General features: G+C 37.5%; 1 protein-coding gene across 2 annotated transcripts in view; it reads left to right on the top strand.

Annotated features, from left to right (window-relative positions):
• Window positions 1-25,041, top strand: part of MEGF10 (multiple EGF like domains 10) — a 60,026-nt gene that overhangs the window by 11,781 nt on the left and 23,204 nt on the right. The window contains exons 2-6 of one of the 2 annotated variants that reach the window (XM_053473763.1): window positions 8,448-8,581; window positions 9,807-9,908; window positions 11,561-11,661; window positions 16,274-16,366; window positions 24,428-24,674. In XM_053473763.1, the coding sequence (XP_053329738.1) occupies window positions 8,466-8,581; window positions 9,807-9,908; window positions 11,561-11,661; window positions 16,274-16,366; window positions 24,428-24,674 (659 nt within the window). In that variant the 5' untranslated portion in view covers window positions 8,448-8,465. Of the gene's footprint in view, window positions 1-8,249; window positions 8,582-9,806; window positions 9,909-11,560; window positions 11,662-16,273; window positions 16,367-24,427; window positions 24,675-25,041 lie in introns of those variants that run through there. The other variant, XM_053473771.1, reaches the window with a different exon arrangement.

The following is a 25,041-nucleotide window of genomic DNA, read 5'->3' as shown; positions in this document are numbered from 1 at the left end:
GATAGATATACTGAAAGCTACAGTATAGAAACAGCCTGGAAAAGAGGTCAATTGCTCATTCCAGCCATCATGCGCCCTTTAATGCATATAATAGCTGGAAAGTCCCTTTAAATTTACATGGCGCTCCCCTTACCGATGTATGTGGGGGTTCTGCAAAATTTCCCCAATGCATTTTCCCGGACTCCCCATCTATTTCCAGTTCGGTAGATGTGTTCGGACGTCCAGACAACTCTGGTGCTGGTTCTGTGAATTTTTCGGGTGGGTTTCTATTGAGACCCTCATGTGCAGAAAGCTCTGCTGCCACTGATTGGCTGCTTCAAGTGTGAGTTGTTTTTTTTTTGGATTTGCGGGCATTGCAATTGTTTCCATGTTATTTGGTATACAATCAGGGAATTGGTAGAAACTGGAAAGCTGTGTATTAGCAACTTAGTGCATCTATATCCAGCACTGGATATCCTAGGCACATATTTTAAAATTAAGGATGGTTTTAACATAAAGAATGACAATGGGCCATTCTAAAGTACTAGCAATGTCAAGTCAGATATATGGAAATATGGGGAAAATTTAAATAAATGCACAAATGTACACATAAATACCAAGAGGTTCATGGATTGTGCTATTTAGTACTATCGGAATTAATTACTTAAGTGTTGCCAAGTGTCTGAATACCTGTATCAATTATTCTGTTAGAACTAGAACCTCTGTGTTAATGGAATTTGTGGCAAAGACAGCTGAACCAAGGAAGAAGTCCCTTTTGATTTGAAGTGGCTTTTGGTCATGTTTAATGTGCCGAATATTTCTTCAAAGCGTCTGTTGTCTTTGAAATGGCTTTAAGATTTGAATTGGGTTAGAAGCATCCCTTTTTACTTTCCAAGCCAACTGTGAGTCAGGCTTTTAAGAGGCTGTATACAGCCATGTAAGTATCTGAGAGGAAAAAAAACATGAAAGAAGATTAGTAGATGTTTTAGTGGGCTTTGTGTCCAGTTACTGGAAATCTAAAATGTTATATTTACATATCTTTATATGTGCTAATCAACCGCATGTGAAACGTGCAGTACTGGACGGTACAGGTGAATTCGACCTTTAAGATTTCTTTCTTTCTTTCTATCTATCTATCTATCTATCTATCTATCTATCTATCTATCATTTATCATTAAATACAGACAGGCAGACGTGATCCCGTATTTAGGATTATGGCAGGAATTGTAATATGACAAGCTACAGAAAGCCTAGAATGATAATAAAGGAAAACAGAACAACCCAAACTGTTCACCGTTATTTATCTTGACATGTAAAATTAGCATCTCGGTTTCTTCGGGATATAGTCAACTTTGTTTCATTTTAGCTGAACGGTGCAGATTTAAGACACATCTAATTAACTATAGAGGAGCTGATGTATCTTTCATGAAAAACAGTCTCTGAGGTTATTGGTCTGCTGAAGTAACAGCAAACTTCTTACTAACTGGGATTCCAAGAGGCAGGAGAACAGCTTGTTGTCCAATATGCGCAATAGGAGCAGCTTCAACAAGGATTGTTGCTGGATGTCCTTTTATAATGAGATTTTATTGTAATTCTAGTGCTGTGTTCCAACACTAATGACCTACAATGACTTGCATATTCCATTTTAATTTTGCTTTGTGCAATTGTTAGAAATAATACATTTGATTCAACAGTTTTCTCACACACCCATATTTCCTGGTAGATCCTAATGTCTCCTCCTTGAAGTTGAGATACCTTTTGTCCCTCAGAATTTCTGGAAGTTTTCTTGATCATCTCCTTATGACAGAGGAGAATATTTATGCTCATGTTTTTAATGTAGTAAATCGTAGCTGGTACTTGGGTAGAGCCAGTTATTACAAGCCCCATTATACTTGCTAAAGAAACTCCTTTCCTCATCTTGTATTTATCTTGGGGGTCTGTATTGGAGGGGCTAAAGATCTGTGCCCCTATGGCATGGTTAGCTTCCTTGTAGGGCTACGAAGTACATAATGCCCTTATATGATTGTATATCTCAGTGTCCTATATTGCGGAACGGTGCTCCCTTTCATTCAACCTCTTTGCAGGCTGCCTGAATCACAGAAGATAATATGTTGTGAATTGTATGTTATGTGTATTTTTTGGCTCTACTAATCAATGTAGACGGTGTTAGGTGACAGGTTCCATCACATTAACGGAGGTACTAGATGTGGCAGTATATTATTAGTTAACTGTATATTGTGACTTTAACATCAAAATTTCAATATTTCAATGTTGTGACTTTAGTATTGTGGTAGCCTGAACAATAAGACGTAGAGCAAAATATTTCTCAGTACACCCTTGGTATTTACGATGTAAAACAAAACATAGCAAACGGCACACTATATCTGGTTTGTGGCCTGGAGATGAGGTATCACTTGTTGTCAGCAGTTATGGAATAAAATAACATCAGGCACTAACATTCCAAATAGAATTAATTTTGCAAAAGTATGATTAAGTTGGGCCACAAAACCAGAGACAAGCACTATTGTATCATGGTCAGAAAATGGTGCATAAAAGCAGTAAATTGCCAAGGAAGCTCGTAACCCTTGGGCAAGCCTTGTCCATAACTAAGCTCTTTTACTCTTTTGCTTTGACTGCTGATGCTGAGTAATGAGGTTATGATTTCATATCCCTTCTACCTGCATAGACCTTTATCTGCTAGTCCATCGGTCCACAAAGGAAACACTTTTTACATTTTAGATTGGCTTAACCCTCAGTTGTGTATGTCTGTTAGTGTGATGGGGTTATCTGACTTTAGATTTTAGTTTTTTTAGAGTTAGCTCTGGATTTTCCACAGGTTACCCAATCATTTTATATAAGGATCCCAGAAAATCTATTTTACAATACAATATATTTACATCAGAACCCTATTGGCACATCGCCCACCTTAAAAATGAATGTGCTACTTATGAATCGGGCAGAGAATGAATGCACACCTTTTAAATATATTTTTATTGCACGGTCATGATGGGGACACTAACCCAGAAATCTAACTGACTGATCTGCGATCCCGTTTATCTGTGACTAATTGGATAGGAATCACGTATTAGTTTCCAAATGACCTAATTTTTCAAAAATTGTCATAAAGGGGATAATAACCTCTATTCCAGTTGCTTTGTGCGGAGATATGGGAGCTCTCCATCTTAGACAGTATGAAAAGCATTGTCTCACGCAGAGAACTTCTGTGTAAACAAGAGAAAGTGTTCTTTTTCCGTGGTGTCCGTTACATAAGAACACAGTTGCTCTTGCTGAACTATGTGGGCGGAGGTCTCGGTGATGGAATAAACCTGACACCATTCTCTTTGTTACCCAAAATCTGGTGTGGAAACCCTTGGATATCCACAAATTCATACGCCCATTGGATGTACCAGATAAAAAGATTGGTGTGGAAATAAACGCCTAGAGCAGCTAATGTTAGTACTTGTACATTTGTCACAGTCTTTCTCCATAACGGAGCTTTTGTTTGGTGACAGTCGGCATTTAAAGCAATCAATGTCAAGTGGCATATAGCAGGTGTTACAAATAAGTCAAATGCAAAATAATATTTCAGTGAAGGCCTTGTTAATTGCCTTATACTAGTTACAATTACATAGCAATCATGCTTCGTGCAAGGCATCAACAAACATCTGCAACCGGACACGATTCTCCAAAGGATTTTTATGGTTCCTAAATCCAGTGGGTTCAAATCATTAGGTTTCAGACCCCAAGCTGTTTAGACCTCTTTAAAACATATTACAGCAGTGAACTATGGAGGTGATGTTTATTTTTGTAAAATATAATTTTTTCTGGTTAATTGGCAGAACTAACTTTCATCGTATCCATGTGAGGAGACTGCATTTTGTTCATTACTGTACCACTGAGTGGTTTACATTCTTACATGAGTTTTGCGGAAAGTATAACTATAACTTTCAGTGCGGGTTAGAGGAAGTAACCCATTGTGGAGGTGTTGCGGCATCTTGAAGAGTGTCAGACAGACTTTTTTATTTAGGGTGCCTATAGATTCCAGTAGGTTGTGGTGTGGGGTTCATCTGCTGAGTTTAGTGTCTAACCCTTTTCAATAAGTGTAATTTATGGATAGTGTCCTGCACACTTCTTACCTTGTGTATGTATATTTGGATATCATTTGTCACAGCAGTGCATGGACTAGTCTTGCCAAACCGCACATAGTGGGCAACAGAAAAGCGTCACGTCCCTCAACTTGGTAGAGATCCAGAAGGACCAGATGTTGTGGTCAATACTGCCAGGTCATAGCTATAAAACCAATGTTATTTAACTGGTTTATTAGCATGCCTCTGGTGTTTTGCAACAAATGTTACACTTAAGTAATTGTGTGGCCAATTTGTATCCAGTTCTTGAGTCAGTGTGTTATTTATGGCTGGTCAACAATATTTCCACAGTCAGGCATTAGCCATATTGTGCATAGCAATACAGCAGTGGCCTTCAAAAGCCCTTGCTAACCAGGGCCAAAAAGGTTAGTCTGTTGTGACCTTAAAAATCTACTCTGCCAATAAAAGAGGAGTACAGACTTCTAGACTTTAAGTGACAGAGATTTAAATGGCTCAGTTAAATTTTAGATATTATCTTCTGCAAAGGTTGTGCTGAGGTTCCTCTTGTTATTGAGCCCTTATTTTTTATTGTCTTCTTAAAATGACCAGTTTATTGTGAGATGTTTGTAAAATAAAAGTTTTCTGATTTTGTTGTAAAACTTATCTAGAACTTTATTTTAAATTGTCGATAAGGAATAAAACAGATGGCCCTTCATTAGCAGTTCATTCTACAGACTTTGTCACATTCCAGTAACTCTGATGTTTCAAATATATAAAACCTATATTGCTTGCAATTTTTTAAATAGTATCATTTTTAGTCTCCATTCCTGCATTCCAGAATAAGTTAATTAGGCTCATGACAACACAGCATTCTACTGCCTTATATCTGATATTATTGGTGAAAGCATTTTAAAATTTTAATAACTCATCTGATTTTTTTTAAATGCAATCAAATATTTCACCAGGGGGCTGATGACAGAAATGTTAATTTTCCATTGTAAAACCATGAAAAACTGTCAATTACCAGTCATGTAGATACTGGAACATATCACAACAAAATTTAGATTACATATTTCAAGCCTTTTCAGAAGAGTGGAAGCTGTTATCGCTGCAAAGGGAGGACCAACTACATGTTGTATATACTTCTCCTCTCTCAAACCAATACGTATATACAACACTACATACTAATACAGTGGGGCAAAAAAGTATTTAGTCAGCCACCAATTGTGCAAGTTCTCCCACGTAAAAAGATAAGAGAGGCCTGTAATTTTCACCATAGGTACACTTCAACTATGAGAGACAGAATGGGGGGAAAGAATACAGGAAATCACATTGTAGAATTTTTAAAGAATTTATTTGCAAATGCATTAGAACTGTAGAGGCAATATAAAGTATTCCACAGACACCTTATACACAGGGCCGGCCTTAGGGGTGTGCGACCTGTGCAACTGCACAGGGCGCCATGGTAGCAGGGGCACCTGCCCGGGACTTAACTTAAAACATCGTTTCATGTTAAATAACGTTTTAAAAAAAAACAATTAAAAAACGATGCTTTAATCTAAGTCCCGGGCAGGGGCGACGAGCGGTTGCTCGTGAAGTTCTCAGCAACCGCTCGGCGCCCCTCACTCTCCGTGACTCCGTGCCGGCATCTCATGTTGAGCGCCGGACTCTCACCTCCCGCTCTCACCGCAGGACTCCGGCAACAAGGTAAGTGGGGGTAGTTTGAAGGGGCAGAGGGGGGTGTAGCTTGAAGGGGCAGAGGAGGGGTAGTTTGAAGGGGCAGAGGAGGGGTAGTTTGAAGGGGCAGAGAAGGGGTAGTTTGAAGGGGCAGAGGGGGGGGTAGTTTGAAGGGGCAGAGGGGAGGGGTAGTTTGAGGGGGGTAGTTTGAAGGGGCAGAGGGGGGTGTAGCTTGAAGGGGCAGAGGGGAGGGGTAGTTTGAAGGGGCAGAGGGGGGGTGTAGCTTGAAGGGGCAGAGGAGGGGTATTTTGAAGGGGCAGAGGGGGGTAGTTTGTAGGGGCAGAGGGGAGGGGTAGTTTGAGGGGGGTAGCTTGAAGGGGCAGAGGGGGGTATAGCTTGAAGGGGCAGAGGAGGGGTAGTTTGAAGGGGCAGAGGGGAGGGGTAGTTTGAGGGGGGTAGTTTGAAGGGGGGCATAGAGGGGGGGGTAGTTAGGGGGGGTAGTGAGGGGGGGCGCCAGAGGAGTAGTCCGCACAGGGCGCCACAACGCCTAAGGCTGGCTCTGCTTATACATATCCTGGTGATAATAGAAAATGAATTATATCTGGCCTATAAACGCAGCCTTTTATATAATAAATATTAAGATTTTTCACTTTTTTCATAATATATGCTCCCGAGTTTATTTTTGAACCAAAAATAATGAGCATTTTCATTGTCAGGTAGACACATTTTCTGAGAATAACACAACCAATGTTTGTCATATCGTAACTGTAACCTACTGTACAAAACATATCAAAATCTGTGTGCATTTTATCTTGGCTTTACTCATGAACTTTTTTAGAAATATTCTAAGAAACAAAAAGCATCTGGGTGCACAATGCAAATGTGCCATTGGAGTTAAAGGTCCCTGCTGTGAAGATCTTGCAGACTAATCAGCATATGAATAAGATAATGTAACTAGGACAGCTATGGGTGTCACTGGCATTATTACTATTATCAGTTATTTATAAATTGCACACATACTAAAGATGGAGGGAGATGACATTGCTATCTTTAGTTTATGATCTAGAATAAGAGCGTGCAACCTGTCTCACAGCAGCTGACTATAGACTATCATTCCCATAAGATCCTCCTAGAAGCTCACTTTATGATAGCAGGGGCCACCCTAACTAATAGGCATATATAGATACTAAAACACAAACTCGCTCTCACACCGTACACTTACAAGCATACATACATACACATTATTTCTCCTGCTTCTCTTCTTCTTCTTCGAGGTACCACTAACCCTAAACTCACCCCTGACACAAAACACCATACGCTTACACACAAACTCATTTTAACATCATACACTGACATACACCTACACACCCTAACACCACACAGTAGCAGACACAACATGCTCATATCATATGCTTACAAACATGTACAGTAACACGCACTAACACACGCATGCTAACACCATACGATCATGCACAGACATGCTAATCCTATACGCCAATACACACTCTAACACTATATGTGGATATACACACTTATGCTAATGACATAAAGTAACACACATACCATACACTCATATTCAAATATACTAACCCACACCCACTTATTCTAACGCTATATATATATATATACAGTATTTGCTCGACTATAAGATGACCCTGATTATAGCCTGATGACCCTCAAATTTTAGATTTTAAGGAAAGAAAAATAATAGAAATTAAAACCACTGTTTTTACTTCTGTTGCTCTCACACTCTCACTCACACTTTTAGTCTCTCCCTCACACTCTCTCATGCTCTCTGTCAATGTCTCCCTACCTCCTCCTCCAACTGAGCCTCTGCCCATTTGCAGAAGTAACTGGGTAACCAGGGACAAGTGAACAAAGAAAGAAAATCGAAGACAGAAGATCAAGAAGAGTCAAGAGAAGAAGCAGAGCTGCGTAAAAGTAGACCGAGACACAAAATCAGTAGAGGAGGAACATATGGAGACATTGAAAGAGAGTTTGAGAGCGAGTGTGGGAGAGTGGATGAGACAGTGACACAGTTTGAGAGTGCATGAGAGAGTGAGTGAGAATGTGCAACTGTGTGAGTGAGTGAGGGCTTAGTTGGCTGAGCGGCAGTACCGTGGATCTTAGGTCTGGATAAAAGATGACCTTGATTATAAATCAATTATAACACACGTACACACACACTGTACTCTCCCTTCCTCTACTTCACTGAGTCCTGTCCCCAACTTGTTCAGTTACAGGTCTCTGGTAACATAAGATAAAACAGTAACATATATTTGAGCCAAATAAACAATATTAAGTAGTATTAATATTACCTAGTGGGGAGCAGGGTGAATTGTTTTTTGCGGGCCCCCCATCAAGGAGAAATGCTGATTAAGCGAGAACTCTGCATTTTCTCTCTCCATCATGTGTGGTCCTTTAACCTCCAAACATTATCATTGATCAAATCACAATGACTGTTAACTTAATTGGAATTAATGACTAAAAGCAGCCACTGCACATTAATATATAGTGTTGCATTTGTTTCCAGATGGGTGAAGGCTGTTGTAAGTTATATTAGATGCTTATGCTTAACATCCAGATGGTGTCTTAACAAACCAAGTTTAAATTGTTCAGTTTGAGCATTACTGTATTCAATGTATCAACAAATACTAATTTGTTTAATATACAATTAAACTCAATTAAATGTATTGTTCTTTCTAGCTGGCTGCTTAATTGAACATGATGGCTAAAGCATTTTGTGGCTTTGGCCTGTTCCCACTGATTGTCTACCAATGGCTTGGGATGGCGGCATCTCTGAATCTAGAGGACCCAAATGTGTGCAGTCACTGGGAAAGGTAGGAATTCTGACAACATACATCAAATCTTTGTGTTATATACAAAATACTGTGGGAAATTAAAATTATTATAAAAAATAAAGTTCCCCCCTGTTTATACTTTCACATTTTGTTTTTATAATGGCTAGATTTAAAGCCATCTACTAAATAAAAGTTAAAGTTAGCACATAAAAAAAACAAACACAATTGTCCCACCCATAAATAATGTATGGGAATGGTCTCTGAGTTCCCACCTGTTTAGCACATTCCCTTGGTTTGATGTGAGTGACAATGTGAGTAAATACAAACATGTGTTAGGTCATCGTTTCCCTGTACTCTATCCATTGCCAGTGGTCAGGTTGAACTTTATTACCTGTGGGAATATAACACTTGTTTCAAGTTCTCCTATAATCTATAAAATAATCTTTACTGTCAAAATCTGTATTATATTATTTTCAAGTGGGTGGTTCTCTGCAAAACCTCGTGAAACTGTAGCTGGGAAAAAAATGTAAGCTATTTTCTTAGACAAAAATTGAAAAGAAAATCCAAATGATCTGCACAGTTAGTAAATTCTTCAGGCTGAGTGGAAACAGAGAGAACAAACATAACTAGGTGCAAAGTGCTCATGTCATGTACATGTACAATTTTGCATAGACTCCAATGCATTTTACTGCATGCAAATCGGTGCAGGCGTTGTTTAGCTACTAGAGTTAGAATATTGGACTTCTGTTTTATGTAACTCCTCCCCCAGCTGCTTCTACTGAGAGCAGAGAGCATGTGTGTGTTCACTTTTTGCACATGCTCAGTAGAACATACATTCTAGTCAATGGGAGCTAAGCTCCCATTGAAATCAATAGAAGTATAAGCAGCCAATCACATGTATGTTATCTATACACTGATGTATAGCTAGCATGCATGGCATTATTATGATTATTATTATTATTATTATTATTATTATGTTTTATTTATATAGTGCCAACAAGAATTGGCTACTCAGTTTAATGGGAGCTCTTCCCTCTTTTTTCTAGGACATATTTTTTACACTCTTAATCTGAACAAGAATTGTGCTTAAACTCAACAGAAAACCATGAGAAATAATTAGCAGAGCTTTTCTACGTCGTAATCCATTTTTTTTCTAAACACACAAGGCTTTTATCCATAGATGCCTGTATACAGACTGGAAAAAGATCACTGCACGTCAACTGTGAACATATTTAGCTAATGTTTTCCCATTATGTTTTCTCAGCTATTCTGTCACAGTACAGGAATCCTATGCACACCCGTTTGACCAGATCTACTACACCAGCTGCACAGATATATTGAATTGGTTTAAATGCACCAGACACAGGTGAGTTTGATTAATTGGGTAATTGGGTAATTAAATTGAAATACACGGATGAGGCACAGAAAATGTCGTTTTCCCACACACAGAAGACCTGTTTGTCATTTCTTTGTCAATCATGGAAGCCTCTTGGGAATTGCAGTCCACTAAATTAGCTTGTTATGTCATAAATAAGGCTAACAGCCAACTTTTATGTTGAGCGTAAAACTAGAGGATCGTATCCGCCAAATCAAAACTGAAGCAAATTTTATACAAATGTGTGCATTTTAAACGTCTGTCAAAAAGCATTCTTAATTTTTTTCCAAAAGTATTCTACATTTTGCATTATTGTTGAAAAAAATGTTCCATCTTTGCCCTGATAAATGTGAGACTAGACTTTAATAATGTATTGATGTGTTAGTAATGATTTCATTAATCTATATAGGCTATGTTAGTTACCCCTGAGCCCACACACTCATTATTTCCATCAGTTTCATCAGAGGCAGCTAACAAAAGTCTTAAGTGTGCTGACCAGCAATTCTGACTTGATAATTACAATTTGCCACTTCTTTAAAAGGTAACCCAAAATGGTAAAATGGAAAATGTATTTCTCCTTTTTCTAATGCCAATTATGGAAGGAATGTACTGATATGTATAACTTTGAAAATTTTAATCAATTTCTAAAAAAAAAAAAAAAATTAACCCACAGTAGTTTTTTTTTTCATTACATGTAACACATTATAAGGAGTTTGTAAAAAATATTTTAGTGTTTTCTGTTTTAAAGCAGTATAATGACTGCATATTAGCCGTTTGTATGTGTTTGTAGTAGAGCCCTGCGCGGGACTACTTTTATAATCCCGCTCCAGCCCGCTCCCGCGGATTTTAATCCCGCTCCCGCCCGCTCCCACAATGTGGGTGTTCCGCTCTCGCCCGCTCCCGCCACATTTGTGGCCAATCATGCCCGCCTCCTTACCTGATTTCCCACGCAGTCCCGCGCGGCTGCCCTCGAGTTGTTCCCTCACGGCGTCTCTTCTCTTGCTCCGCCCAGGAACAAGGCAGAGTCACAGGAAGTGACGTCACATCACGTGACTCCGTTTTGTTCCTGGGCGGAGCAAGCTAGGAGACACTGTAAGGGAGCAGCAAGAAGGCAGCCTTGCCGGACTGCGCGGGATTACCGGGACCCGCAGGTACAGTGCCTGACCGCCCGCTCCCGCCCGCAGCCCCAGCAAGACCGCCCGCGCCCGCAAGTTTTTTGGCGGGTCCCAAAAATATCACATGACTGACAACAATGGCAGCCGCCAGGTCTGCAGATAAAGGAAGTTTTTAGAACAAAAATAAAGGAAAACAAGTGTTCTTCACGCATAATCTACATTACTGTATACCATACTGTATTTGAGGTATAAAGAAAAATATTTCTTTTTCCACCTGCTTGATATGCACAGCCACATGCTACATGAGCATAAAAAAGCCATCCGGTCATGTTGCTAAATAAGTAAAGCATTGCCACCGAATGGCATGACTGATATCTCCTTTAGAGTATACTATTTGACTACATATATGTATACATGAGTTTTATTAAAACTATGAAAACTACAACAAATTGTAGTGGGTTTTAAAAATATTGTATGTTGTAATTATTGTGTAATAAACACAAAAATACTCCTGTTTTTATTGTACAGAATCAGTTATCGTACAGCATACAGACGTGGAGAAAAAACTATGTATCGGCGAAAGTCTCAGTGTTGTCCTGGGTTTTATGAAAGCAGAGAGATGTGTGTTCGTAAGTACAATTTTCCATTTATATATATTTCATTTTGTAAATAACTCCTAAATTTAAGCATTATAATTTTCTTGATTATATAAGAATCACAACCTGCAGTAATAACAATAATATAGCTTTATTTCAAAGTCTTTATATTATAGATTAAATCTGTTCAAGGTTGAAACCACATGTTTGACCATTTGTCGATAATTGCAGGTGCAAATTCCTAGGTTTTTTAAGTTTTTTTTTTTTAAAGTTTTTTTTTTAAAAAGTGTTTGGGGGGGTGTTTGCATATTAGCCATATTTATATGCCATGGATCTGCTACCTTAGCCCTTTATTAATTTTACTGTATGTCTTGGAATTCTTAACAATTTCTTAAGTTCCTTTTGTTCTCACACTATAAAGAATAGATTAAGAAACTGAAAATCTTTTCAAATACAAATCTTCAGATACAAAATCATGCACCACCTACATTGCGTCCAACTTGATAATGTTCCCTTATAGAAACCCTATGCCCTGTGATTATATAATGAGTTATAGGTTATTTACCTCTTAAGGAAGACTATATACTTTACAAATAGCAACAGTGTAAAGAATGATGAATCATGCCAAAGTAATAAAAATAAATAACGTGTTAGGTTTCATTGCTCATGAGGATAACGTAAGGACTCTGTGGTCTGGAAGAGGTTCTGTTAGTTTCCTCAATTTACAGTGGTTATTACTGCCCATTAGTGCCAGTGGGTGAGGCACTGTACTGTGGTTATTGGTTTTGTTTTCTGGTTTCCTTGAAACACGCAATGACTCATTGACTACATGTTTCTGCCAAATTTCATGGGTTTGGCTCTTGATTTCAAATCTTGGTTTTAAAGAGGGACTCAAGTGTCCCATGCAGCCTCCCCAATGAGGAATGTTGACTGGCAAGGCGTACACAATCATGTCGCAGACAGCGCGCGATTTATTCAGCTGAACACATCTACCACAAGCTAGTAGTTGGGGACAGGACAGAGAACAAGACAAGCGCATATTGGAGGATTCTGCATTAAAGTGTATATATTGGCTTTAAATTAATAAACAAGGGTGATGGGTACTAGCAAGAATCATCCTTCAATGTAGGTAATGCCCTGGAGAACTTAGAAGACTTGTATGGACCACTGGACCATATGATTCTTGAATATCCTTTATTGTATACCTCTGATTTATCATAAGTAGCATGTGTTGCTTTAAACAATTAATTATTTAATTATAATAAATGACCAAAGACAGATTTATGACTGTTATATTTGGAAGACTTTTATCTGCCATATTAATAAGTGTGAAGGAGATGCAAAGCTCCATTTCTTTTTTAGCGCTCTAGTAAGCGTCTACTTACTAGAACCTAGCCGAGTTTTTGTTTTGGACAAGTTCTGCTAAATAAGTCGCTAGCCAACAAAAACCTCTCCATTTGTTCTTCTAGGAAGTCCTTCCTGCTATGTTTTGTTAGTAAAGGCACGTATAATTTTAGTGGCCCATGTTGAACTCGGTATCTCTTACTAGCTTTCCCACTACTCCACTACACTACCTGCTCACTGCTAAAAAAAGTCCATATCTTCTGATGTGGTTGTCAGCAGAGTAAATGCCATTAATTCCGCAAGTTTCTTTACATCATTTGCCATTGCTTGGTTAAAAAATAAAAAAACACAGTTTTTGATTTAAACACAGCTACTTACTTAAAAACCTTGAGTATATATGGGCCCAACATCCCATCATCTCAGAAATGCCAAGAGGCACTAATACATTTTTTTTTGAAGAACATGGTGTGATTGACAAGGACAGATGTCCTGAGAAAGCAATCCTAAAAAAGGTCTAATCTGCCAGTATCCAGACAGAATTTATTCAGACAAAGCTTAATATGTCAGTCTAGAAAACATTTACTTAGCAGTTCTATAAAATGGTCACATTCAATTGCAAAAGAAAATACGTAACTTGATATTTTTGTAATTATAGCTGGTATGTATTTGTTTGATGTGTATTATTTACTATAGCTATACATTTTCTGTTAAAGATTATATGTGTTAGTAATATATGACTTACATTTTGTATAGAAATATTATTTTTTTTTGTTAGCCTGTTTATATAGCAAATCTGATTTAATTCACAATATATTTTAGTAAAATACTTTAGTAGATGTAATCCATATAATAAATCCACAGGGGGTATATCTTGGATCGGCAGAGAAGTTATATCAATTCTTAATGTTTTTTTAGCTGACGTTTACCTTTTTATACAACTGATTTTAATAAAAATGGTTTAGGATAATTATAAAAAATTATAATAGTCCCCACTATATCTACCACAACTCAGAAGGCTTTGTAGGTATGACAGGAGTCTTGCAAGGGCAAAATAGATGAAAAATTGGGTGAGATTGGGGGGTTATAACCAAGTTCCTTTTCCTTCGCATGTCCATGAAAATGTTGTACTCTAAGAGTCATTTGGGAAACTACTTTCCAGAAGGTGGTGGGGAAAATTGCAGAACTTAAAGAAATAGATGGGGAGAAGCGGCAAACTTCCTATGTATGTGAACAAATGGGGTAGATGAGACAGCCTGGAGGATTGAAATGATGGTTGAACTGGGTTATATATCAAAGACAATGATGATGTTAGTGGAATAAGAAGAAATCACAAGCCAAGAATGCATATAAAATACAGCAGTTTAGGTACAAAGTTGCATAATATAATCTCCATGGCAGACAATTTATATATCCAACTTTTTTTATTTAATTAATGAGCTGTGATTAGGTAAGTCTCATAATAAATGAGATGTTTAAGCACCAGTCTCAGTCTGTCTCTAACCAGCTGTTGCTTCATAACCCTTCTCCAGGCTGATGTTGGCAGCTAATACACAATATGTTACATGGCCCCGGTGATAGAATAGGACTTTGTCAGCATTTCTTCAGACATTGTAATAGTAACAGACAAGCTAAGGATTAACCCTTGAGAGTTAGATGAGGCAAATCACTCCTCTTAATGTGGTGATCAAAATTTCCAGCTCCAGTTTCAGAGCAAATTCTCAGTAAATGTTTCTTCAATCTGACTGTGGCATTGTTAATAATACGGCATTCGCAGCTGTTCAAACACAACGCTTCACGCTTTGTTAGGTTCTTAATCTAGGAGATGAGGATAAAAAAGGGATCTGTTTTAGTGTATAGTTTTCTGTAAACCTATAAATGGATATATTTTATAAGGTTCTATCTCCATATGCTCCTATAGATTACTATGGAAGTACTGATAATACAACAAATAGACAGGGACAGAATGAACCACCTCTCTGCCCGGCATTTACATTTACTGTATATTGTATTTGTATATATATTTTGTTTTGTCCACAGTTATATCTATAATATAATAAATTGGATGTATGGGAATTTCATAAAAGCTGAATCCTCAGGCTTATCTCTTGAAGTTAAACTGCCACTTATACACCATTGTAGCAGTTTGGGTTTGATATCATAAGATATTAGTTTAATGCATCTTGTAGGACACATTGGTCAACCTCACTTCAGTTAGTACATCGTTTTACGAAGTCATCCGTCCTTTCCGAAGTAATCAGTATCAGCTGCGGATCAGTCTGTAGGTTTGCCTTCCATAGTGAAAGGACTGAAGATATGACGTCATGACTATGGAGTGGGAGGACATTTTTCCTGCTGTAAAGACTCAAACCTTAATCAGTCCTTGGTCTCGTCTTAGATTTAGGATAGCCGTATGTCTATCCCTGTAGTAGTCTCCACTACTTCTGGTAAAGCTGTTCCACTTTATCTTGCTACCTTCCCTTCCTACATCCCTTACATTACATCTAAGCCTCCGACCCTCTAGTTTGAGATTGTGACAATAAGGAATAGGGCAATAAATTACATATTTTCCTTATCCTATTTTCCAATCCAGCTTTCTTATAATATGGTTTCTAGCACCATAATTAAATAGACTCTGTTAATTATTGTACAATACTATAAATGGGGTAAATGGATACAATACTTTCCAAATCACACAGACATATAATATAGCTTCAGTTGTTGCATACTTGTGTTCTTAAAGGTGCTATTTTGCTCATTCTGATGAAAAGTAACAATTTTATAATAACATGCAGCATTCATGGTACTGCCAAGTGTCCAAACTTCCAGAAATAACTCTTTAATCAAAATCCAACTTTGTCTCATTCATAATTTTTCAGGGAATGCTCAATTGTGATGAGATAGAAATCAGGCACTGATAGGTTGTTGTCATATAAAGTGGAGAGAAAAGCTCAATTGGTGTTTTTAATAAATGGAGCAGAACCTTTAAACACATTAAATTAAATATTTGTGTTTATTTTTCCAGTAAAGAAATTACATTTTCCTGTTTTCTTGAATTGAATGATCCATTATTACATGACAAAACACTGTGTTGACAAATGTACCATGCCAAATCCTGCAGAGATTTCCAGCCAGTTCTTGGTGTTCTTCAAGGAAATTTGCTAGACCTAGAAATGAAGTGTAGGACGTGGCCAGTATATTACAGTGCTTGATATACATGTTGACGAATTAAAGTTAAGCCCATGGGGCAGCTGTACCAAGAAGCGCTTTCCTTACCACACTCTTTTTGATGTCTCTGTGACAGCTCACTGTGCTGAAAAATGTGTCCACGGCCGTTGCATTGCTCCAAACACCTGTCAGTGTGAGCCAGGATGGGGAGGACCCAACTGCTCCAGTGGTAAGTATCCAGCTGCCGCTACTTGTCTCCAAATGCTTCTACTGTTTTGACCGTTCTGTCTGAGAATAAACAGAAATAGCCTGTTTTGTAGCTGTTGCTGTAATCATGATGGCTTTCCATGACAAGAGTTATTTTTTTCAGTTGAATGTGTACAGCTTGGTTCAACTATTGATTATTATTATTATTATTATTACGGTATCATTATTATTTGTTGTTTTATATAGCGCCATCAAATTCCGTAGCGCTGTACAATGGGTAGACAGGACATAACAAGTAGTATATAACATAACAAATTGACTTACAGAAGCAACAGGTGAGGAGGGCTCTGCTGAAACCAGCTTACAATCTTACAATAGAGGGAGTTGGGGTCAATAGGTAAAAGTGCCGTTGTTAGGGATGGAGCAGCCACGCTAGTAAAAGTATTGCAGGAGAGGGACTAGGAAAGGTGAGGTAAAGGAATATGGGAGGGTGTTAATGTGCTATGTTGTAAGCCTCCTTAAAGAAGTGGGTCTTGAGGGATTTTTTGAAGGAATAAAGGCACGGAGAAAGACGGATAGGCCGGGGAGAGCATTCCAGAGGAAAGGGCACATAAATTAGTTTGTGTATTATTATTATTATTATTATTATTATTATTATTATCTGTGAATGAGAATACATTATACATAGTCCATAGGGCATAGCAAACTTAAATAAATGGAATAACACTGTTAAGTAAGGTGAAGAGGGCTCTGCTGGCTTGTTAGGAGAAAGGAGATAGGGAAGAACTTCATAGCAGGGATCTAATTCACAGTACGTTGTACTTACTTAGCAGCCCCTGAGGTTTTTTGTGGCAAAAGTGTGCTCATTGATGCTGGCAGTAATGGCAATTGTTGCTAATGACACGACTGCTAATGAAATGGGAAATCATGTATTTTATAATATTTATCAGATGCAAGTTTATCACATACCCAAAAAATCCCCATAAATTGGGAATAGTGGGGGATGGGCAGATGAGGTAGAATTGGGTGGATGGGTAGGGGGGGAACCCAAATGAACAGAGAAACAACTACAACGATATACAATTCGGATAAGACAAAATACTGTAACAATTATTTAAAAAGAAATACTTTTTTTTGTTGTTTTTTAGTTGTTTCTTCTAGTTGTTTCTTCTAGATGAAGACTCCGAGTCTAAATTTACAATACACATTTACTGTGTAAAAAAAGACGTGTTTATTTTGGGGTAGATCAGTGTAATCGCTGTTAATTAAATGAGTGCCATGTAGGGGGAATGCGTGCATTGTATCATTAGCACTTAAAATGTTGAATGGTTAAAAAGTGATAATATGTTGTCTTTTCTGAATGATTCATGGTTTCAAAATAAGGATTTCCATTATAAAGCGCTATTATTGTGGTGCACGCACTGACATCCTTATACACTAAATTAGTACAATAAAGATTTATTGAGCAAACACAATAACGAAGTCAATGTAATTTGACTAGATAGCAGACTGGTTGCACTTATACCCCGCAGCTACCCTGTTAGCCCATCCATCAAACACGATCAGCATCACTGGCAAAACATGGTGTAGAGACGCTCAAGACTAAAACATTGATCTGTCCTTTTTGTTTGTGTTAACAAACAGCAGCAGAAAGCCAAAATCCTTTACAAATGAAACATCAAAGCCTTCTATATGTTGCTAACGCTATTCTAGAGCGCTATTCTGTAAAATTATTCTCCCGTGCAGTAAGTGCTTGAGTTATATCCAGGTAGACGTGAAATAAAGGCTGGAAATATATGTTCTACTTTGTACCTTTTTATACAGTCGAGATAGAGCTGGGATGAGTATATATAAAATGATGTCATAATAAAAAGAGGGTTTGTTTTTAGTTACAGGGAGTTTCATGAACGTAGAATTTTTTTGTATACTCCTGTATAGTAAAATAAGGTTGGGATACATTTATCTTAATGGACTGAGATAAAATAAGAGCTATAATACAGTATTCTGTGTTTTATAATGACAATCTGAATATGTTTAACTGTAAGCTATACTAAAAGGTAATTTGGCAAAAAAAAGTATATTTATTGGCTAATTAAATTGAATTAGATTGCAAGTTTTTGACTCTTGTCTAGCATTTGAAGCCAAACGGTGATGTCAGAAAGAAAATAAAATATTACTTTAGAGTAGTATTCTAAAATCTGCAATCTGCGTGCTTTGTTTAGCCAATACTTCTATAAAACTGCATAATGTCTTAGAGATAAAGTTAAATGTTTAACTTAGCTTTTCTTGTTGCACTATTTCCCTGTTCCGAGCCCTTGACATCTGTCCTTGACTGTGGTCAGGCTTTCAGCCAGAAGGAAGAACAGACTGGCCCAAGAATTCATTATGCCCTCCAGACAAAATTTATTGAATTTTAAAACAATTTGTGGTCTTATAATTAGGCCACACCTGGAAATTCTGTGCCCTCTGCCAAATGCTGGACGAGGAATTGTGCCTTCTTGTGGGTTTTGTAAACACTCTGACAAGCTGTCCCCAAAAGTAAAACAATTAGACAACAGAAAGTGGTGTAAGTTTTAACAGACCTAAAAAGTCAGCATAATACGATTAGAAATATTAATTTCTAACCAAAACAATGTTAAATTATGTGAACGCTGTGTGTTTTGCAGAGTCATTAATTACCATAATTTCTTGAAATTTAAATGTAGGCAGAGCACGGGCAGGTTTAAGTTTGAATAGTTGATGCCTAGTAGCTTATGAGTAAGCACCGTCTAATGAGAGAAACGCATGTTCTTTCTCATGCGTGTATACCGGCGCTTTATTGCACATTAAATCATATTTATACTTGGAGTGCGAAGCCTGAATGTTTGAGGGCACTTTGTGGAGGTGCTGTGGTCTTCAGCACCTGTTCCCTTGGCAGATCCGTGAGAGTGCTGTTGCCAACGGGAAACACTAGAGAATTGTTTGCATGCAGTCCATTGAGAGATTATCGCTATTTAGATTCCTTGTACCATATGGAGTTTAATAGAAAGCTCATTTAAAGTGACTGTTGAAGTAGAATTGGACAAAACTTGGTCACAAGAAATCATTCAACTCTAGCGCTATCCCTGGGTAGGAGTTAATAACTCACCTGCATGTTGCTACGAGCTACACTTTAGTGCAGTGTGTGGCCACATTCTGAATAAATGGAGGGACTGGGAAAGGTAAATGAGAAATTCTGTTGGCTACCGGCTTACTGGGCATTTGCTTGGTATGCCTGATGGCCAGTCCATTAAGTCGCCAGGGTCTTACAAGGCTGAGTACAAGGAAAGTGCTTAGTCTGTTTGACTCCACTGTTGAGGCATTGCTTTGATCATCTTGATGAGTTTGCTGAGGGCTTGCCTACAGATCTGTGCCGCCTGAATGTCTCCACGTTGGCCACTAGGCTTTAAATTCAAAACAGAGAACTTTTGTGACATGGCCTGGTGTATCAAAGGCACCCTTGTAGACATATGATCCTGATATAAAATTTGCACCCACATCAGCCTCTCAATCTTTTTTTAATTTCCATAACATTCATTGCTCTCCCATAAAGTATTAAAGTAAACAACAATACATTGATGATTTTGGTTGAAATGATGAATTGTATCTAATGATGTCAACAAGACAGTAGGAATCTAACATGCTCTGTGTTGCATCTGTATAAAATTTTCTTTTAGTTCCTACAGTACTGGAGGGTACATAATTAACTTAACTATATTAGCCATGTCCCTTCTGCCCTCTAAGCAACTGGCTGCCATTGCCTATGGCTGCCAGTGTGACCCAAGCCATGTCTTGGTGGCCAATTATGCTGTCATAGTCTGGATCTTGTCACTACACATACATACATTTCATGTTGTACATTTATACACAGTAAAACCTCATGTGTATACATTATCTTACTTATGCAGTCTGGAAGCTATTATCCTTACTGGAAAAATATATGATTGATCTATGTGCATATATTTTGTAGTGACGTCACTTGGGCGAAAAAAGCTACGCAAACAGCAGAATGTTTCTAGGGGATCATATACTGTACTTTCAGGATCTTTTATTTGTCTATTTATAATTTATAAATAAATTATATCATTTATTTTATATGACTTAAATAATTTATAATTGTCTATCCCTATCATGAATTTATCTGAATTGTATTTAAACCCTGTCTGAGACAGTTATACTAGTTTTTTTTTATCTTATGTTGCAAATCCACCTTCTATCAAAAAAGTTTGCTTGTTATCTTTAACATTCCAATAGGATAGACTACAATTATACGGTTCTGGATACAAAAAAATACAAAACGACACATGTGCAGCTGAATAATATTTTACCTTAGGAAAAGTGTGGTTCTTGACATTAAAGGATTTTGGAGAGAACTCTAAAGGCAAGGAACCCTAGACCTTCAAAGGGAGAGTGAGAAAAAACACTGCACATTTCTATTGTATGTAGCCTTCATGGCTCAAAAAGCATTGACAAAATAGCCAAGTCTCTTGAATAGGGATCCTTTCTTCCAGACAGGACATTGTGCATGAGCGAACAGTTGCCATAGGGGTTAGAAAACCCACAGCGAAGTAAATGAACCTCAGAAAAACAAATGATTTTCAATCAAATACACATTTGTTAGTGTTCCTCTGTGTTTCGAGTTGTACTAGCTTCTGTGGGGCCGATAATATTTTTCTGTCTTGGTAAAATAACTTGCGCAATATATACAAGAGTCCATTTTTATAACCCTGTGCAATGGCTCTGGCATTGATGAGGTTAATGGATAGCACTAGTAAAAGTCGCTCTTGTTGTGCTTGGATCTTGCTTTTGTGAACATTGCCCCTGACTTTTGGCATGTATACCCTATGGTACTGGGGACACTACATGATTGTAATTAACCACATAGCATTTGTAATTAGCTTTGGTACGTCATGCTGTGGATTATATTGTTTGCCACGATAACCAACGCTCTATTTTTAGTTATTTATTCTTTTTATCCTTATTATTTTTTCCACTATTTAACAATACTCTACTCCGTGTTCCACTCATTTTCTCTTTAATTCACAATACTCCAAATCGACCATTTATTTTCATCATAACAATATACTTTCCTGAAATAATTTAATGGTATACTATGATAGTACACCCATATTTTCAACACGTCTAGATATTTAGACATAATATGTAAAAACTCTTAACAAGAAAACAGAAGTTCTTCATTCCTTTCCACATATAATATATTGATGATCAATATCATATATAAAATATATATATTTGATTTTGTAGTTGACCATCTTTATAGGCATTTTTTGGTTGTGTTTCCCCAGGGCCCCACTTGATCTTGATCTGCCCCTGAGCATGGCAAATGTTTCGGTATTAAATCAGACTATTGAAGTTATGAGTGTTTTCAGCATAGTGTTAACAGGAGATGTCTTGTGGGAATATTAAATCACCAGGAGGTTGAATGAGCCCACTGATGAAATAGGCTTTTAGCTAGAGAATAAGGTTAGAGGTACACGTGGAACAGTCTTCTTGTTATGAACTTGAAGTTGTTGAGCAGATTCTGCTCCCAAATCAGCGTGGATTCCATCTGACGCCATGTAACCTAAGTCCAGCCTTTAATGCAGATAAACAGCTGTTCTGCTTCTGCTGCTTTTTGGATTTACGGCCTTTATTCCATTATTTTATGAGAAGTGTGTCATTTTAGCTTTGGGAATATTAGAACTTATTGGAAATAATTAAAAATCACACATATTTTGACAGATCTGTGCATTTAAAACCATGTTGTTCCTGAAATAATGATTACCTGACTTCAGGGGTCTCCAAAACCCTGGAACAAGACTGTAAACATCTGTAGCTGAACCATGCAGTTGGTGTTCAGTACAAATAAATGCTACACCCATACTGGTTGTGTACATTCACAAAAACGCAACCACAGTTGACTCATCTTCTTCCCACTGATGTTTTTTGTATATTTTACTTGAAACCGTAGTACTTACTATTCTGCTTGGCGGTGGCTTTTAATGCCTATAACTGGGCTGGCCGGAAAGAGATTTCCTGTGTCTTGAATTCTGTCGTTGCAAATTGAATGAGAGGGAATTAAAGTGGTGGCTTTGATGTGAATCAATCAAGCGGTTTAAAGGAAGATGGTTTCATAGCCATTAAGTCACGAAGGTCCGCAAAAATATCTGTCTGTCCTAGAAATGCAGCTGTGCAACGTGAATATATACTGCTTTTCATGACCTGTAAAAACTGATTTAGCACAAGGATCAAATTAACTCCGCTGTCTAGTCGATTTTGAAATGATCCTTTTTTCACTAGGATCCTGATTTCTCGATGTAAAGAAGCAAGCATTAATCAGTCCTTGGTCTCATCTCAGATTCAGGATATCCATATGTCTATACCATACATTTTTAAATTCCCTTACTGTATTCGCCTCTACCACCGGGAGGTTGTTGCATTTATCTACCATCTTCTCAGAAAACTAAAACTTCCTTACATTCCATCTAAACATCTGACCCTTTATCACAAAAAAGTTGTAAAAGTTAAATTTAAAGCAGAAAAAAAAATAATAGGCAGCAAACAATGCATTCTTTTGCAAAAATAGCTGATAATTTGTTTAATAAATTATCAAGTTTCAGCTTGATAATTAGATAAATGACAAACTTTGACATTTTGGAATCATCGATTTTATCTCCAAAATAGGAAAGACTGATCAAAGCTGGAAAATTTAAAGATTTGTGATACTTAAGCACACCAGAATGCTTTAAACAATAAAATAGAAAAAAGATAAAAATTAGAAAAAATACTAATAGAGAATCTTCAATTTTTTTGTAGACCAAAGTCTTCCATAGTAGACTAGAAAATAAAATAGACGTAACACAAATAACTTAAATTATTTTTAATGACTAATTTTGCAAATGTGACATTTACAAAAGGTTACATCTTTCATCGCTGTATTATGTGAGCCAGCTGTGCCATCATGCACAATTCCATTATTAAGAAGTCATATTTTCCTTGGTTGGGTGTTGTCTTTTTCTTGGCTTGGTGCACCTCTTATAAAACATTTGGGTCATGTTCCTCTTGTAGTTAGATGCTATTCCATGTGTGATATTCAGTCCATTTTTTTTCCACGGCCCAAATGACTGAATGCAAAAATGTATTTTTCTATTGGAGTTTAATGCCCATTCCAAGTGAAACACAAACATTTTAATTGCTGGAGTCAGAGCCCAGATACAGTGTCCCTGGCAAAGAAATATTTAGCACATTTAGAGGTGAGACCTTACATGCTCATTATAACATTACAAGTAATTTGTCCAGAGAGCCTTACGTTCATCAACAGGATAGCATGCAAGTGAAGTCATTAAAGGAGTAGTCCAGCCCAACATGGAACTCCTCCCCCAGCTGCCTCTACAAAAAGCAGGGATCATACCGCAATATGCTTCTTGCACATGCTCAGTAGAACTCCATTTCTAGTCAATAACACCAATGTTTTTATATGTCATACATCTCAATGGCTACTGCTTCAATGATTGCATTAGGAGGCAGCCAGGTGAGGATTTCAATGATATAGAAGTCCATAAAAAATACAATCTGGGGACTAGAAAAGCAATCTGGTTGGAAAGTGAACCATAATCTTAGATAATTCCTTAAACCCAGTTGAACTAATTTCAGGAGGTACGTTGGTTCAAGCATTTGGGTTAAATATGGAGTTGAGGTGCTATGTTTTCAATTAACCATGATATGTGGTGAAAAAGCCCTAGGAAAAAAGTTCCTTGAGAGCTGCATTTTACCAGATAAATCCATTTTTTCAGAGTTTAATTGATCACTTTAATTGATAATAAGCACGTAGTAGAAACAATTCTCTTTGTGTGGATTCTGTGGTTTAATACTAAACTTACTATAATTGTTTGGAACACATCTCCTTGTTTCTTAAATTAAGCATTGATCTTTTTTTCTAAAGACGTACGAGCAGTGCCACATTTTGACAGTATTGGATTAAAAAGGTTTAAATCCAAATTTCTGTTGGGGTCTGCGGAATTTTGATTAGCTTAATTACTTTATATTCTATCCTTTTTTAATACAGCTTGTGATATTTATCACTGGGGACCTCACTGCAGTAGCCGCTGTCAGTGCAAAAATGGAGCCTTGTGCAATCCCATTACTGGCGCCTGTCACTGCGCTGCAGGATTCAAGGGATGGCGCTGCGAGGAACGCTGTGACCAGTGGACTTATGGGAACGATTGCCAGCAAAAATGCCAGTGTCAGAATGGAGCAACATGTGATCACGTGACTGGAGAATGCAAATGTCCTCCTGGTTACACCGGTGCTTTGTAAGTATCACTATGTACCGTATACGATGTCAGAGCTACACTGAGAGTATAGTGTGAGATTGTGAGATAGAATGCTACAAAACTGAATAATTCTTATCAGCACTTTTTGTTTAACAAGAACATAATTTGTTCTAAGTTCCAATAAAGCTTTGCTTGCCGCAATAGTCAGCTCAGTGTCCATCGCAATTGGGTATTGATGACACGTAGAATGGAAATCCTATAAAGTAAGGGCTTTTTATAATTTTGGAATGCAACGGTGAACTACTGACGGCAGACAGAGTAGATTGGATTCATTATTGAAAAGGGACAGTATTAATTAGTAACTATTTTAAATGTAATGATGGTTGGTCCAGGGATTAAGTGAACT

Source organism: Spea bombifrons, chromosome 1 (assembly GCF_027358695.1).
Source record: "Spea bombifrons isolate aSpeBom1 chromosome 1, aSpeBom1.2.pri, whole genome shotgun sequence".
In the NCBI taxonomy this organism is placed as follows: domain Eukaryota; kingdom Metazoa; phylum Chordata; class Amphibia; order Anura; family Pelobatidae; genus Spea; species Spea bombifrons.
Note: the sequence above shows the minus strand (reverse complement) of the source record. Positions and strands in the feature narration are given on the sequence as shown.